This window comes from Pundamilia nyererei, unplaced genomic scaffold, assembly GCF_000239375.1.
Source record: "Pundamilia nyererei isolate P.nyererei 1_Seehausen unplaced genomic scaffold, PunNye1.0 scaffold00010, whole genome shotgun sequence".
NCBI classification, from domain to species: Eukaryota; Metazoa; Chordata; class Actinopteri; order Cichliformes; family Cichlidae; genus Pundamilia; species Pundamilia nyererei.
In genome coordinates this window covers 1,473,711-1,490,488 of record NW_005187411.1, presented here as the reverse complement: position 1 = coordinate 1,490,488, position 16,778 = coordinate 1,473,711, and the positions used below count along the sequence as shown (strand labels likewise).

Sequence of the window (16,778 nt, the reverse complement as noted above, 5' to 3'; positions counted from 1 at the left end):
GTGCTTAATTTTTGTATTTTGTAATAACGGATTTAGAACTCTTCATTATATCTGCGTACATACTGATAAAGTCTGTAGATTATTGTTATTAATCCTGTTAAGTAAACTATAACCAAAAATACATTACAAACTAATTACTCATATTAATTATACTAATTAGGTCAGGAAAGCAATGCAAAAGTTTTTATTGCACTTTTCTTTTGGTGTACTCAGTTGGTAAAAGTCCTTTCCAGACACATGGCTTTGCATCTCACTATCCTGAATACCTTAAAGCTGCAGTTAATGTCAATTTTAAACTTTAACTTTGAGGTAAAATCCTGTCCTGGCTAATGGGTCTACTCAGGAATTGTTGCAGAGATTTGTATGCGATAATGAGAAGTAGAGGTGCAGTCCCAATTCATTCATCCTTCTAACCTCTGGGTGTAACTTGTAATTACTCCAGTGCGGCTATGGGGTGGTTGGCAGATTAAAAAGAAGTTGCCCTGAGGGTGGTTGGCCAGCCAGTTAAAGAGTCAGACAGCCACCAAGGCTCTGCTGAAGTGACACAAATTCCCTGGCTGACAGGAATGTCAATGCAGCTCTCAAGGTGACACCTGACTGCACAAACTCTCCCGTCTTGTGCCAAGATCACTAAAGAAATACATTACTAAAGTGTTACATGCACACCAGTGTTCACTACATGTGAAAAAAAAAAGTTAACTGAGATGAGTCTCAGTTAATATTTTAAAATAAATTCTATGATTTCTTTCATCTACAATATATATAAGGAAAATTTAGGATTTTTTAAGAGTCTACAGCCTTTCTAAGTAGCACATGTGTTCACTCTGACCTCAGTTAAACTCTTCAGCATTATATGTATGTATATTAAACATGTAACATACACACAGAGGTTTTATATTTGAGGAAATACACCAAATAAATTAAATAAATGTTACTCATACTTTTACACCTATGCTGTAAACACAATTTTGCAAGGGGGTATTTTTTTATAACGTGGCACTGCAGCATCTACGCATACTTCTACCATTGCTAACAGTCCATTATTACACAGTTTAACATCCTTTGGTCATCTTACTCACCAGCTTGTTTGTTCACTGTACATTTTACACATACTGTATCTCCGTACAGTTTTTTCTATACATATTTCTGTACATCGTTACCTGTATATACAAACCTCAGTTGCTTATGTATAGGACCACTTTGTGTCTTCCTTGTATATCTTGTATTCCCCTTGCTACAGGAGCTGTGTAACACTGAAATTTCTCATCCGTGGGATAATAAAGGTTTATTCTATTCTATTACTGCTTGTAATAAGCAGTTATTACAAAACACAGCATATGGATTATATTTTTTAATAAAAGAAAAAAGCAAGACAATATTTTACACTACAAACCTCCTACATAATTACATTGATAATGTATCTGTTACTGGAAATGAATCACGACCCATCTTCAGGTTAGTGATTTGCTCTGATTTGTCAGTAACCAGCATTTACAGATACTGAACACGTCTCAGTCATTTCTTCCATCTCACCACCTGATCCCCTTCCAATGCTAACCAATAAGAGTTGATGTTTTTCTACAAGGCTGGCACACCATCTAGTGGTGTACAGAGGAAGTTCAGCTGTGCTTGGTGTATTAATCAAACGTAAAATGTCTTCACAATTTCTAAGTATTTGATTTTTTTTCCTGGATTTGACAAAGAGGTAAAAAGAACTTAAAAAAATTTTCTTTTTCAAAGAGCATAATGCCAATTTTGTAGATATAAAACTTCAACATATAAAAACAACATGTGGAAAAAGTAACAGGGTCCTAATGTTTTGTCAATTAGTATGGAATCCAAAACAGTATTCAAATGAACCGGGTTGTAATCTTAGCTAAAACAGTAGACAATTCCAAGAACTTCACTGTTTCTAGAGCTCAGAGGGAGAGAGAGGAGAGATGGTGGGTTTCAAGACAAAAATCTGGGCTGATGCACAGTGCTGTCAGAGTGAGTAATAGTCCTGTGCACAGATTTCAGTGAGTCTTACACTTACCGCTCTCTCTAAAGCTATAGATCAGATATTTGTTCTGTCACTAACTGTCATCTGTCCTTCTGCTGTGCATATATCTATCTATCTATCTATCTATCTATCTCTCTCCTTTCCTCTACTCCCACCAAATTTTTTCCACACCACCTCTATCGCTTCTGTACCTTTAATTTGTTCTCTACCCACATGTTCACCCGTTTTCTCCCCTTTCCATTCCACATCCACCCCCATTACAGTTCTACCTTACATCCATCATCACCACCTGCCTAGTGTAATTCCTTTCTTCCTTTTCGGAGAACCACCTCCACCTGTTTAGCTGAATGTTTCTTTCTGAAGTTCTCATCTCCCTCATGGTTTTATCCTGGAAATGTCCTCCCAAAACTCAAAACTTATTCCCAAACTGCCACCCAAAGAAATATATATATATGTACTTATTTTTTAAAGGTCATTAAAATATGCTTAGCAGTTCCAATAGGGGGACCTTAGAGTCCAAACAGAACATCAGTAATGCTTAAGAATGCTAAAATAAGAATTATAAAAATTTACTATTAGCAGTTTGCTTGAAAACCACTTGATTAGACCCATGTCAACTGTTTTATGTTAAAATGGCTGTAGTGAAAAATGTCTAAATACATCCTCTGATGTATTTATTAGTGCGGTGCATTTATTTCCATCACATTTTTCTGACCCCATGTTCCAGACTGGGGTCAGTGAATTTTAAAGATTAGTTCTATCAGCCTTAGACTGTCTAGACTTTCTGCCATTATGGTCAACTTACCCTTTGCAACTGAAACAAGAGAAATGAATCAAATGTAAAAATTATATTTATTAGTTTTAAAGTGACGGCAAACACCAATGAATGCCAAAGGTTTCCCTACTCACGGAAGCATCGTCTTCACCTCCAATCAATTATTTTAAACTTTTGGAGCATCACTGCGTTTGTTTAAAATTTTAAATTACCTCCTCATGACTTGTAATACAGATTATTTCATTCAGTTGTAATAAAAGCTACAAACATCTTCTTCAGTCACCTTCAAAGGAAGCTACCTAATTGGGAACGTGTAGCAAAACAACCACACAACTCTGTTTCCAAAGAGGTGGGTTGTTACAGAATGCAATAGTTTGACTTAAAGTCTATATTTAAGTAAATATAATGCAAAGACAATATAAAAATATGCATTTTTTTTCTTCAGTGCTTGCAATGTGCTTATAGGGTTTGGAGTTTAACCTCAGCAGACTGAGGTGAGAGACATAAAAAGAGGCCACAAAAGGAAAAAAGGAAGCATTTTACTGTGATTGTGGAGTGGACTTTATTTCATATCTTACAGTATTATAGATGATGAAAGATGAGGTGGAACTGTGAACATCAGCGAAAATGGCATAAAGACCTCTGAGACACTAAACTTTGTAGCAGTGTTCTGTTTACAAGCCAGAAACAACAATGTGAGCTAAATCCAAAACGGTAAACAGCAGTCCATAAAATCATGGACTTTGATTCCACTGTTTGACTGAACTGCTCGAGTTGGCTATAAAAAGGACACAGAATAATATAAATTTGTCTTTATATCTTTTTTTTTTTATTAAAACAAGTAACATCAAAAGTGTTAGAGGAATAAAAGCACACAAGTGTTAGGCAACCGGAACATTTCATTAGTGAACTCTGTGTTCTGCAAGATAAGGTTCGTCAGTGCATTGTAACATCATGAATTACAAAACTGAAAATATAAAAAAATCAAATACATCTCAAGCGTGAGGGCGGTGTCAGGCCATCAAAGAAGCCAACGTTACGAACAGTGAGCGGATTGAACAACAACAACAAAAAAAAAAGAAACAAACGAAAAAGAAAAAACTAAAAGAAGAAAACTACCACACGCCACTGCTGTTATTTAAGACATTTTGTCCTTTATCAGCATACATATTATAATGACCAACCCAAGTTACACAATAAGCACAAGGTATGACTACTGAAGAGTTTAGATTTGAAATACAGCCGGGATCAGTTTCAAAGCATCCCCATGTTCAGGGACAAATTAGCTCTACAGACACCGAGATAATAGTAGAAGAAGAATTACATGTTGCTTTTTACAGTGCAGAAGCTGGCTTACTGAATTACCCCTGTTAACATAAAGTATTAGACAGAGTAATTCATATACTTTAAAAGCTTATTCTTTAAATGAAATCTTCAAGTACACTTCCCAAAATCTATACCATGTAGTTTAGGTTGTTTTTCAATGACAGACACATAACAAGAGGGAAAAATATTTCAACATTTTTATATCTTGTCACCCAAACCACTCATCACTCAGTCTCATCAGCAGTTTATGAAATCATATCTTAAACTTTTTTTTAACTAATACTGTTTTGATAGATTTTGAAATTATGGTCCGAGTTTAATGTCCAGAAATCAGAGCAGAAAAGGAAACATTAAATGTCAAACAGAAATGTGATCATCCCTTTCATTCGACTTCCCACTCCCACAAATATCTATTAAAATACAACGTAGGCATCAAATCTAGGCTATTTTTACATATGTGTCTTATTTATATGTTATATACTGGCAGCCAATCCAAAGTCGAGCAATCAGAGGGCGCCCTCACTCATAAATTAAGACTTCATAATTACCGCAGCTCTCATAAATAACCAGTATAAATGGGAGCCAAGCTGTTCCTTGGGAGGGAGTAATTGCCGATGATGATTTGGCAACACGTGTACGCTCTCATTTGTGTGTGAGCGAACGAAAAGAGGAAGTGTCTTGAGTGACTGTCATTATCAAGTAGAGTCATAGCTGTGGCTTGTAACTTTTTTTTGGCAAACAGAAGCATGAAACATTCAGTTGACAGCGTCAAGCAGTTTTGTTTACCTCTCTTCGGTCCCCTGCACGATCCGTCTTTAGGAACGAGAAGCACCGGAGTACAGTAACCCAAAACATTAAAATGTTAACATTGTTAACAAATTTTAATCATATTAAAACTTTTACAAAGAATTAAATCTGGAATCCTTCTCCTGTACAGCAACTGGCGATTGCTGACCCTCCCTTAGCCCAGTTGGTTTTGGCAGTGGTCTAACACTTGTGCTTCATGGCAAGCTGTAGAAACATTTGGGTAGGGTTGAAAGACAATAAAGTGAGAGAATGCAAGAAAAGTGTGGAAGACGCACACACAGAAAGACTACAGGTTGGTGCTAAATAATGAGGAGAATTCTACACATCCATCAAGTGGGGGCAGTAAAGTAGCACACAAAAATGAGGGGTTCGGATTAAAGCTGAAGAGTGCAGCTATGTAGCTGTCAACAAGGGATTGCAGAAGTGGACTCAGACGAAGAGTCAAGGTGACCTACTCGCAGCAGTACAGATGCTTAATGTTAAAATGTAGGAAGAAAAAACCCAAATCCTTCACATTCCAGCCAGCCAATCCATTCTCAAAGTCATCCTCAAACAGAATAAGACAAGACTTTTTATCCGTCTCTAAGGTTACCAAAGCGCTTTCAACTGAGGATTTCAGGCAGGCAACGGCATGAATCTTGATAACGTGCAAGACAAATGACAAGTTTGAAACATGTCATATTTCAAACATATTTCATAACACATTTCACTCGATGCTCATGGCATCAAGTGAAATGGGAAACAAAAATGAAAAATTCTTCGTGGGGGTTGTGCAGTCATGCTCTAAAACCACCAAAGCTATTTCCCTGCTTTTCCCCTGTGGTTATTACAGTTTTTGTCATTTCTCACAGCAGGGAAACACGTCTTTTAGCTGTGAGAGGGCCATGCAATACTCTTCAAATGTCTTTCAATTATCTCACCGTGGCTTACAAGGCGCAATGCATCATTCAGCTTCAAAAGGTAGCAGATGGCTTTACTATTAAAGTCAATGATATCCCACTATGGCCAGAAATCATATGCCTGTCAGTGAATGGTGTTGTTGAACAGCAAGCTGCAAACCCGAGGCGTCTGATTTACGATGTTGTTAGATATATGATGATCACAATCAGGTGTGCTCGTTACAAAGCAATACAATATTTGCTCTTGTTTTGAAGTAATAAAAATAAAAGATCATGCACTAATAGCCTCATTAAACAGCATGCAATTAGTTTTCCTGACGAAGAAGAGATGTGGGATTGAGGCAGAGTGAGGGAACACCCTATAGAGAACTATGAAATGGAGTCAGTGAAGGGGGGAAAAAATGATTATCTTCACAGAGCAGACATGCTCAGGTTTTGGAAAAGGTTTCATCTTCATCAATAATGACTGGTAATTCTGCAACATCTCAAAGTCAGAATTCCAGCGTACTACATTAAAATAGTAATCCCACCTTGCGGTTACGTATTGTAATGCATCTTAGTAACAAATGGACTCACCTTGTGTGCAGTGACAGCAAACTGTTCAGCACTGTTCATCATGTCTGCAGTCCTCTCCTCAGCCCGGCCTAATCGCTCACCACGCTCGTTCAGAGCCTGGCTGGCCTTCTGTACAGCACTCGTCACACTGTCTGCAGCTGAGTGTAGTATACTGTTACCTGCAGATAAGGGTAGGAGAGAAGAAGCAAGCCAAGACGTAGGCAAGGGAGGAAAAAGACAAGCAAATGCAACAACAACAAAAAAGGAGTGAAAAGACAAGGGGAAAAGAGAAGAAAAAATAATGTAAACAGATTAGCTGTCATGAAAGAACTGGCGACATCAGCTCAGGGCTGTGCAATCAGTGACCCTAAGCCTCAGTGTTAATTGTGGAAGACAAAACCATGAAAAACAAAATGGCTTCAAACAGGTGCAGTGTGGGAAGGTGCCTAATGAATTTTCTTCAAAGCTGATTTACTTCAAGGTAGGATCAAGGGAAATTAACCTTTCCCTAACTTGAAAGAATGCAACTGCAACACAAGTAACTCCGAATGTAATGTTTCCTTCAGGAAACCGGGTTATTCTTGGGGACATTCAGCACTACTTTTCTTCAATTTGAAACTTTCGTGGACAGCTTTGTGATTGCGCCGCCTTTTTTTTTCTTTCCCTAAACTACAATATAATAACGAACAGATATTTGCTCGGCGGCATGGGCTACCCTGGAGACCCGTAGTGGATATAAGACACAGAGCACATCTTCAGATAGCTGTGGCAGCCCTGCGGATGTTTCCTCTGACAAGACATTAATCTACCACACATTGGGAGTGCTGCCATTATGCACTACTATAACAACTAGACTAGGAACAGCAATCTTCCTGCTGTTTTCTTTTTGTGGAACAGTTGCACTGCTATATAATTTGTCATTTTATACTGATGTAATTTAAGGGAAATGTCTGCACTTTTTTTTTAACATTTTCACCTCATACTGCTTTGTCCCAATTCTCCTGGAGTTAAAATGGAACTTTCCACTCTGTGGTGAGACAGTCCACTACCAAACATCTTTGAACAATAAGAAAATAGGAAACGACAATAAAGGCAGCTTTACTGTAGCATAACATATAACACAACTTTGGATCATTCTGTCTTTTTTGGGCATTGATCTGTTAGCAACCATCAAAAAGGTCAGGTGAGTGAACTTAATTAAAAACAGATATAAAATGATAATATATAATGTTAAAAAATATGGATATAATCAGGTTGAGCCAACAGCACAGAGTAAAGCTTGGAAGTACTGAGTGTAATTAGGCTCTGATAAGTCTGATTCTATCTTTTTCACAGGAAAGTGCAATATAGGTAGTGTACATCCTCTGGCATCAAGGCAGGTAGTCACCTACTTCAGTGATTATATGAGAGCCCAAAAGCAGACAGTGAGGCCAGCTGGTGCTCCTTCAAAAGAAGTTAACTTGACAGTCAAAGCAATTTATGTAGAGATGTATCAGTACTGCAGCACACAGATGGATGTGAGTATAGATGTTTACACCCATTCGTGTGCACACTAAATGAAATGGAAACACACACACAAGTTTTCCCTTCAATTTTCTTTAAATTACAGTAAATGAAGCACAGTCAATGTGGCAAACACATCTGGACCTCAGAAGAAAAGAGCCGCATACCTCTTCTTTTTCTATTTAGTATAATGTCTACATTTTAAATTCTGTCCACTGCCAGAGTGCATTTCTACACTTTGTCATTATCATGCACACCATTTGATTTCCTTTTTTTTTTTTTAAGTAAAAAAAAAAACTTTGCTGAAAATATACTTTCTCCTAGGAAATATATTCTCTTCACTAGAAAGGATGAGACCTTTTCACCTTCAGACAGATTCTTCTTAATCCTCTCCTCCTCCAGGGAAGCCCTGGGACTAATACTCCCTTCATCCTCAATATAACCCCAACACTCGCAACCACCCAACACCATGCAGACTCAATAAACATATCTATTTATTTGTCTCCCCACCAATATCACGTCCCTTTTTTCCCTCTGTTCCCAGAGATGTGTTGCAGGCTGCAACACAGGCTGTAGAAAGTACTCAGATAAAAGACAGGGTGGAGACATTCTGGAGGGTTTTTGATAGGAGGTGCAGTATCAGAAGCCAAATGAAATGTGTAGGAGTAGATTATGTTATGTGGTGCCATCGTTGTGCTGCTCTGAGCCTAGTGTCTGCACTTGAAGTGGAAGCTGATCAGCCACTGTTATCAAAAAAGATAACTTATATGGGTTTTAATTCAAGATGAATTTTAATGAAGCTGAAGTTTAAAGTATCTCCTATTATGACACTGATGTCGCACTAGTAAATCTTAAAGAGGAGCTTTTTGTAAAGATTTGTCAATCTGTGACAGCGCTGAATCTGCTAAACCCATGACGCGCCTGTCTCGACAATGTCAAAGGCATTTGGTTACTTTACTCACAGAAATCAACATGATCAGCCAGGGTTTCTCAAACAATGGAGGCTAAAAAAGGCAAGCTGTTTGCTGGCAAAATATTCTAGAAAAATAAAAACTACAAGCAAAGGCAAACATAACAAGGAAGTGGGGTGTGGGGTGGTGGGATAATTCAAAGTCAACCCTTCCTTTTCCACTTTGTCTGTAAGCAGCAGATTACAGCCTGCGCTGCTGTGAGGCAAAGAAAATAACCTGATAGTTATCAACAAGAGCATGTCAGATACACTTCACAAGATGCTGACAGCCAAGTCACATTTACTATTACAATACATGGGATTGATAAGATTGGACACAAAAGATCCATGCTGGAGTGCTTTTAATATTTCAGGCTGTCAGTCTGTTAGAATAAAGCTGTAGGGTATAATGTGTGCGCGGGTGATTTAGGGGAGAGAATGTTTTGCAGTCATTTGTTACGCATTAGCGTGCGCATAACAGCTCCAATGAGATATTATAAATGAGGCTGGTGTTATTCATGCAAATATAAAATGTACTGTCAAGGATGTTGGTAAGTGCAGCCAATGCTTAATGCTCAGTTTCACCTCTATCACCAGCATTTTGACTCTGAAGTACAGAATAGCCCATTTTCATCTTGCATAGAGCTTCTTTGCATTTTTCTATTGTGTTAATCACAATTACCAAAACAAAGTAATATGTGAAAATTTTTTTTCACTAATTCAAAGAAAAGTAAAAAGCAGATTAACAAAAACTTAAACAATACTGTGTACTCACAACATTAAAATAAGAATAAAAACAGCAAATACCTTCAGTTTTACTCTGTTAATTTGGTCATGTTTGCATCACACCTGCTTGAAGAAGATCCTTGGCATTAGGGATGTTCATGACTGAATCTTCAAAATGTTTTACATTTGTATTGTAATACAGCATTCATTCTAAACTTTTTAAATTTGCCCAAATCTAAAAATACCACAAAACATTCAAAAGTAGCACTGAAACTAAACTAAGGTGAAACATCTTCAAACTGAAATGAGCAAACCCATTGTAGAAAGTACCTGGAATTAGACTGAGAAAAAAATGAGAACAACTAAAAAATACAAATACAACCATTTTGATAATACAAAAAACTAACTCCGATACCAATATTATCCTATATTCCTGTTTTTAAAAATTAAAACAAAAAGGTAAAACAAGGATGTGTGTGAAGGATGCTATGAGTATAAAATGCATTTTTGTATTGTAACTGCAATTTTCTGATAATAGTTTATCTTAAACTGAATGTATTAACAATTTTAATGTTTTTGTGATAAAAGGACACCTTTCAATTTATTTTTTTGGATTAAAAAGAGTATCGTGGATGTCTGTGTGTGTGTGTGTGTGTACCAGTGGAGAGAACTAAATCAAAGAGCTAAATACATTATAAAGGCCAAAAGAAGCTTTAAACAGAGTAAGTAAAGCTTTCAAGAAATAGAAAAATGCTCCAAACATTAAATACTTTACATTCTTCTATATGTGGATCAGTCAAACAATGTCTTAATACGTGTCAAAGGTTACATTTCTTGTGTAGAAAATGAGCATGGCAGGTAAATCCCTCATACCAAATGATTTAGACACAAAAGAATGATGTACAAAATGATGGATGAAAATCATAAAACAGACTTCCTAGGAGCCTAAAGGCACAGCTATGCTGCTCCTACTCCAAGATAACCACCCCCCCGCTGCAGTTTAATTAATGCAAATCTTGACATTACCCACCGCAGCATAATGAAAATATAGCTGAGGTTCAAACAAGAAGGGCACATCCCCTTGGCTCCAGATGTACACTTATTATTTCTCTATAGCCAGTTATCCAGTTTCTTTTTTAATCCGATCACTGTTCCACACATTCATCCTGCACCTTTTCCCCATGGTCAAATTACTTTCTTCTATTAAATTGTCACCCCCAAATCTCCATTTAATCAAGCATACTCACTCCCTCCAGCTCCTTTAAGTATCTGTACCCGACTTCCCACCCACCTCAGGCAGCACTTACTTACAATAAAATACATACTGGATACCCTGCATATCAAATAACATCACTTTATTTCAAGTTCAAAAAATTTTCTGCTTTTTATTTATTCTCCAGAATTCAGAACCTTAAGTTGTTTAGAGTCACACAATATTTCTTTCAACCTATGTAAACTCAATTATGTTCTCCTAATTTTCAAGTCCATGAGTTTAAAAATGATCTTATTACCAGTATTTATGCATCCTACAGATGTGTGCATTAATTCTGGGACGTGAACCCTGAATGATGCCACAACTTGTTTTCATGAAGGCAAAGGACAGACCTTTGTTTGAACAGTTGGCCTTTAGTTTAGTCACAGTTAAGCTGTTTAAAAAGTCTTCAGCAAAGTACTAAATCCTAAATGTAACACAGAGCTGCGCCAGCACTGACAGAAAAATAGCTACTAGGTATTCATGAACTGCCTACTCGCAGCAGCATTAATCAGCAGATTAATGTTAGCATCACACAATGCATTACCAGCCATAATTTCCATGATTACAGTCTTTACTAAGCTTAAATGCTAATTTGTAATATGCTTCACAGGAGTGGAGACTATACTGAGGAAACAATATAGGGAAGAAGCACTTTGTCATTGTGCTACCTTTGAACCCCAGATTGTTATTTACACTCTTGAAGAAAAGAAATACATCATATGAAAACTGTTGGCTTTTCTGACATTCTCCAACAAAACACTGTAATCTGAGATTTTACATTTTTATCATTTAAGTGATTACAAAAAACAAACAAACAGGAAAATTGACGAAACCACTGCCATTTATCACAACCAAATCCTTCAATCCAAGGGTTTTAAGATTAAGGGCAAAAGATTAGTATCTCAATAGGGACCAACCTAGGGAACATGTCTTATTTCAACCTTTGACATCCAGAGTGTGCTGTTATCTTTGCTACCAACGTGACTGGTGTCATCATACTGTGATCTAAAGGAATCTCTAAGGCAAAAAGGGGCTGTGTATGCCAAAAAACAGACTACTTGTCTCTAAAGAACTCCCAAATTTCATTACGAGATCTGCAAGGGAAAAGTCTTTGTAGTCTAAAACGAAAGTCTGAATAAAATTCTGCAACAGGCAAGTGCAGGCAAGGACCTTTAATTTAAATATACTGGTCACAGCTTGGAGCTGACCAAAGACAACTTTTCAGCAGAACCTCATACCAACTCAAGTATCAGGGTTTGGGATTACTTCACTGAATCAAATTATGGCAGTGAGTTATTAATACATCATTAAGACTATGAAAAGATGAAATGTGTTATAGAATGGCTTACACAAATGCTCAGACTGCAATGTTGTGGGCAGTGTATGCAAGGAACGCTTCAAACATTTCATTATCAGCACTATCAAAGTTTTATCAATTGAAAGTTAAAGAACCCCTTTACCAGAAAACACCTTGCAGGCAATAACACCTGCAAGGCGTTTTCTGGTAAAGGGGCTGAGGCCAGGGGGTCTGCTTTCTTTTTTCATAAAAAATGTTAATATTTTGTTCAACTTCCAAAAGCTCATGTTTTCTATATGCTGTTCAAGTATATCACCTCATCAGTGAGCCCTGTTTCAAAGAAAAACAATTTCAAACAAATTTAAAAAAGCCAACATTTTGTAATGATTTTTTTAAATACACATACTGCACCTCTGCACAGATTTCATTAGTGACCATGTACACAGTTTGTTAGAGGGGCCAAGGACAGCGAACATAACTCATATAACCTTTGGATATAAACTCAAAATCCCTTCCAGCAATGTACATCTCATACAGGGACACATGCCACTGAAAGCAATGTCCTTGTACTCACTTGAAATGTATAAAACATGGCTCTCTGTACGGCTTTCAGGGAAAAAAAAATAGCAAGTACGAGTTACAAGTTTGTTCATTCCTGTCTGAATGAACAATTTATTGTGGTCAGATTTCAAAGTGTAACTACAGCAGAGGGATGATAAATTACAGAAAAAACTGAATCCTTGACTCTTGAGTTAATTTAGTAGCACTGCTGTGCTTTAAGAAGCAATTTGCTGGCGTGGTTAGGCCCAACTTCCAATAACCCTCCCCTAGGAGGGAATAGTTTTTGCAAATCAACACATCTCTTTCCTGACTTGGTGTGTTTTTTTGTGTTTTTAAATGTAAAACTGTGCGGTTTAATGAGCATGAAAATGTTTTCTATCACATTAATCAATACTTACACTGTACACCTATGGTAAATTAAAACCACAAGCCTTAAATTGTATCTCCACCATTACAAAAAAATTGGACAGAATTGTAAGACTTGTAAAAACATGCTGAATCACTTTACTCATCTAGTGGTGCAGCACCTTACTAAGAGACTGCGTTGCTGGCTTTTACTTCAATTTGTGCCCATTTGTTCAGTTATTAGCAAGAAAATGAAAACACACTCCTATTGTGTCGACATGAGACCAAGGAGACCAACAGGAGCCTTTATATGGTAAGGTAACGACCCCCTTTTGATCAATCACTTGGCAATGGTGGGAAGGAAAAACTCCCCACTTCATGAAACCTCCTGCTCCTTCCTGAGCAGCCATCAGCCATGACCGGTTGGAAGTGATGGGAGGAAGACAAGATACTGTAGTTCCTCAAGCCTGGTGATAAGTGGAACTCATCACTGATTAATAGAAGCTATCTTTTCTGAGGTCTAGGTCATATCTAGAATTGGGTGGAGCAAGTTATTCAACTATAAGGGGGCGGGACTTTTAATTTAGCGCTTACCTCGTCTTAGCAGATGACCTTGATGTGAAACAAATTCTTTCCTCCTTCTGTTCAAAAAGACCTTGCAACGGAAAATGACTGAACCTACATCTTGGCCTTCTGTGACAAGAGAATATCAAAAGTCATGATCAGCTTTGTTAAAACACGCAGGTTGGAATTGGATGAGAAGGACTGGATTATTGTGTTAAGCACACAAGTGTTCAGTTCTTTTTTTAATAAACTAATGCAGTTAGAGTTTGGTTATATATAAAATGGGTCACACGATTAATCCTGTATAAAATGTATTTAGTATTGAAGAAATAAAGTTTAATGAAAAGGTTTGGAAACACTTTGGAATTACAAATATTTTCAGCACTGATCATTAATGAGCCATAAAATGTGGTCTGATGTTTGTCCAAGTCACAATTATAGACTAACACAAATTTGCCTAAACTAATGACACACAAACATTTGTACTTCATAATTATTAGCAGCCCAAGCTGGAAAAATTCAGTGCCCCCGGCTACAATTAAGGCGTAAAAATTCAAATTACTGTCAGTCTGGTTTTTTCGAGGAAAAACTGTTTGTGTAAATCATGGCTCAGTCATAAAATACTGACACAGGGCAAACAAAAGACAAAGAAACACTGACAGTTTCATGCATCTCTGTGAACAGTTTCAGATGAATGGCTAAAGCTCTTCTGTATGGAACTTGCATGTTCACCCTGTGCAACACAACAGCTCTGACACTGAACCTTTTTATGCATGAATACCTAACACTGTTCGAATTGCAAAGGTCATGTTAGAGGAAGCATTAGGTTTGAACTCTGCAAGTGTTGAAGAAACACTGATGCCGAAACTGCATTAGGCTAACTGCAAAGGATTTCCATTCATTCTCATGAAAATATGCTTGGTTTTTGAGGTGAAAACATTCTTAGAAATTGCACATAATGGCACCAGGTGTTCGCGTCTCTCTTAACCCATCATTTCTCATTAAGGGAAATCATTAAACATTAAGTGGAAAAACAGGAGAAGCAAAATTTATTCAGAATCAACTCACGAATACATGCCAGTTAGACAGGTGGGAATTGGAGTCCAACATCGTATAACAATGTGGGCAACAGCCCAACTCGGCTCTGATAACAACTCAATTAGCACACTGGCTGCTTTTATTTCTGCACTGATTACATGCCTCATCAAGGATCAAAAACATATGCCCATGCATCTGAACCGTAATGTTCTGAGAGAAGGCTTTTAAAAAAGATAGGAAGAAACGAAAAAAGAATATAAAACATCTAACAAAAATATAAATATACATACAGGCTAAGGTTCAAAGTTGCTCAAGATCTAAATAACAAATAAAAAAAATGCAAATGTAAATGAATCATGATATGAAATCTTTCAATCACTTTAATTCGTCACTACATCATTATCAGACTAAACATCATTTGAAATGATGGTTGTGTTAAAAGGCACTGCATGGATAAGCAGTATTTACATCCGTTTGTTACTTTCAATGAACTTTTGTAGTGTCATGTAATCATCATCAAGAAGATGTTAAACAATGCTCAAATGCAACCTGACATTACCTTTTACATTTGGGGTATGCATGAGAAAACACTTTTAACTGTGCATTAATATCATGCTTTACCTTTGCCATCTTTAATGACAGCACATCACACCATCTGCAGGAATGCAAATCAATATATTTGCATATGCACTGCTTTGGAGCTTGATTGCTACTAACTACTAGCAACACTGGAATTATCTGCCTCACATTTCTACCTTTGTCTTTATAGGACTCTGCCATCTCAGGTATTGCTGTAGTTAGTCTCCCACAGTTATGGTCCCACACCTGAGCAGCGTCATGATTTTTGTTTTGCACTGGTGTGAGACTTAAACTGGAGTGGACAGGACTGGCAGTATCCTCTTTGTTCATCCTGTTATGGTGAAGTTTTTGATCCATCACGCTAAAGCTTCCTCTACAGATGATGGTTACATATCAGATTGCTACATGGTCAATAGCTTCTTTTACAACTACCAGTTTTGCATGTACAAAACTGTATTTGAAATATTTATATCATGAATACTATACTATTTATATCAGAGCTACACTCCTCAGATTTATTAAACTTTGTATGGTAAAATCAATGCTACAGGGCCTTGTAATTTTCTAAAACACCGAAGGCATGTATTTGATATGCAACATTTGCAGTACATAATGCATCCTACTCTATGAACCCTGGGTTAATGCTCTTTGGTACACCACTACCTTCCCACCTACACATAAAAAGTACACCCCAAGTTCATTTGAAGAGAGCTAAATATGAGCATATATTTCAGAGTAGGAGGAAAGTCATGGCAATATAACAATGCTGAGAAGAACTGGCAGGTTTGTCATCAATGAATAGATGATGGGCTCCCACGCACAGTAAGAAAAATGGGAACAATACAAATCTGAAATTAACTACAGTGTCATTATACACATAATTTATATTTCAGTCATTAATCCCTACATTCTACTATATATCCGATAACACTTTTTAACTTTTAACCTACAAATTCACAAAACTTTCATATCATGAGGCGACGTACATAAGGAATACCACAAATCACAGGAACTCTCAGTCATTATTATTTATAGATTTTTCATAAGATTCACAATCAAAAAGTCCTGTTTTTCAGAAATATCTATTTCCGGTAGCAGATTTCTTTATGGGTTGTGCAGGAGGACACAACACACGGGTCAGCTGGGGAATGCGTTTTCATAAATATTTCTATGAATAATACAATAGGCTGAGCAGTTCTCAAAGATGAAACTTGGAGGCAAAAACAGATCAATATCTGATTAAGCCACCCAGGATGCTGCATTGTTACCATCACCACAACCCACCTACAGTAAACAAACCTCTTACGGCAGGGAAATTACCAAGTATGGTGAAAACATTTGGCAGCTGATTATGCAATGACTCGTTTGATCAGCACCTCCTTGCTTGTTAGTTGGGCATGAAATACACTTAAAAAAACAAACAAAAAAAAAAACAGAGGTTAGTGTTCAGTTGAGTGTTTGCTCACTGATTCAATACCAGTGTCAGAGTTATTTTAAAGGGTAAAAATCATTCAAAAACAATGATTCTCATCAGGCACACAGCAAAATGTGTTAAAATAGGGAAAATTATTATTTAGTGTTCTAGTGTGTGTTTATA

General features: G+C 37.0%; 1 protein-coding gene across 1 annotated transcript in view; it reads right to left on the bottom strand.

The window, feature by feature from the left end:
• Positions 1 to 3,320: 3,320 nt before the first annotated feature.
• The window catches only part of stxbp6 (syntaxin binding protein 6 (amisyn)), a 65,555-nt gene continuing 52,097 nt past the window's right edge, over positions 3,321 to 16,778 (bottom strand). The window contains exons 4-5 of the mRNA XM_005724087.1: positions 6,386 to 6,637; positions 3,321 to 5,114 (exon numbers count right to left, since the gene is read on the bottom strand). Of these exons, the coding sequence (XP_005724144.1) occupies positions 5,091 to 5,114; positions 6,386 to 6,637 (276 nt within the window). The 3' untranslated portion in view covers positions 3,321 to 5,090. The remainder of the gene's footprint in view (positions 5,115 to 6,385; positions 6,638 to 16,778) is intronic.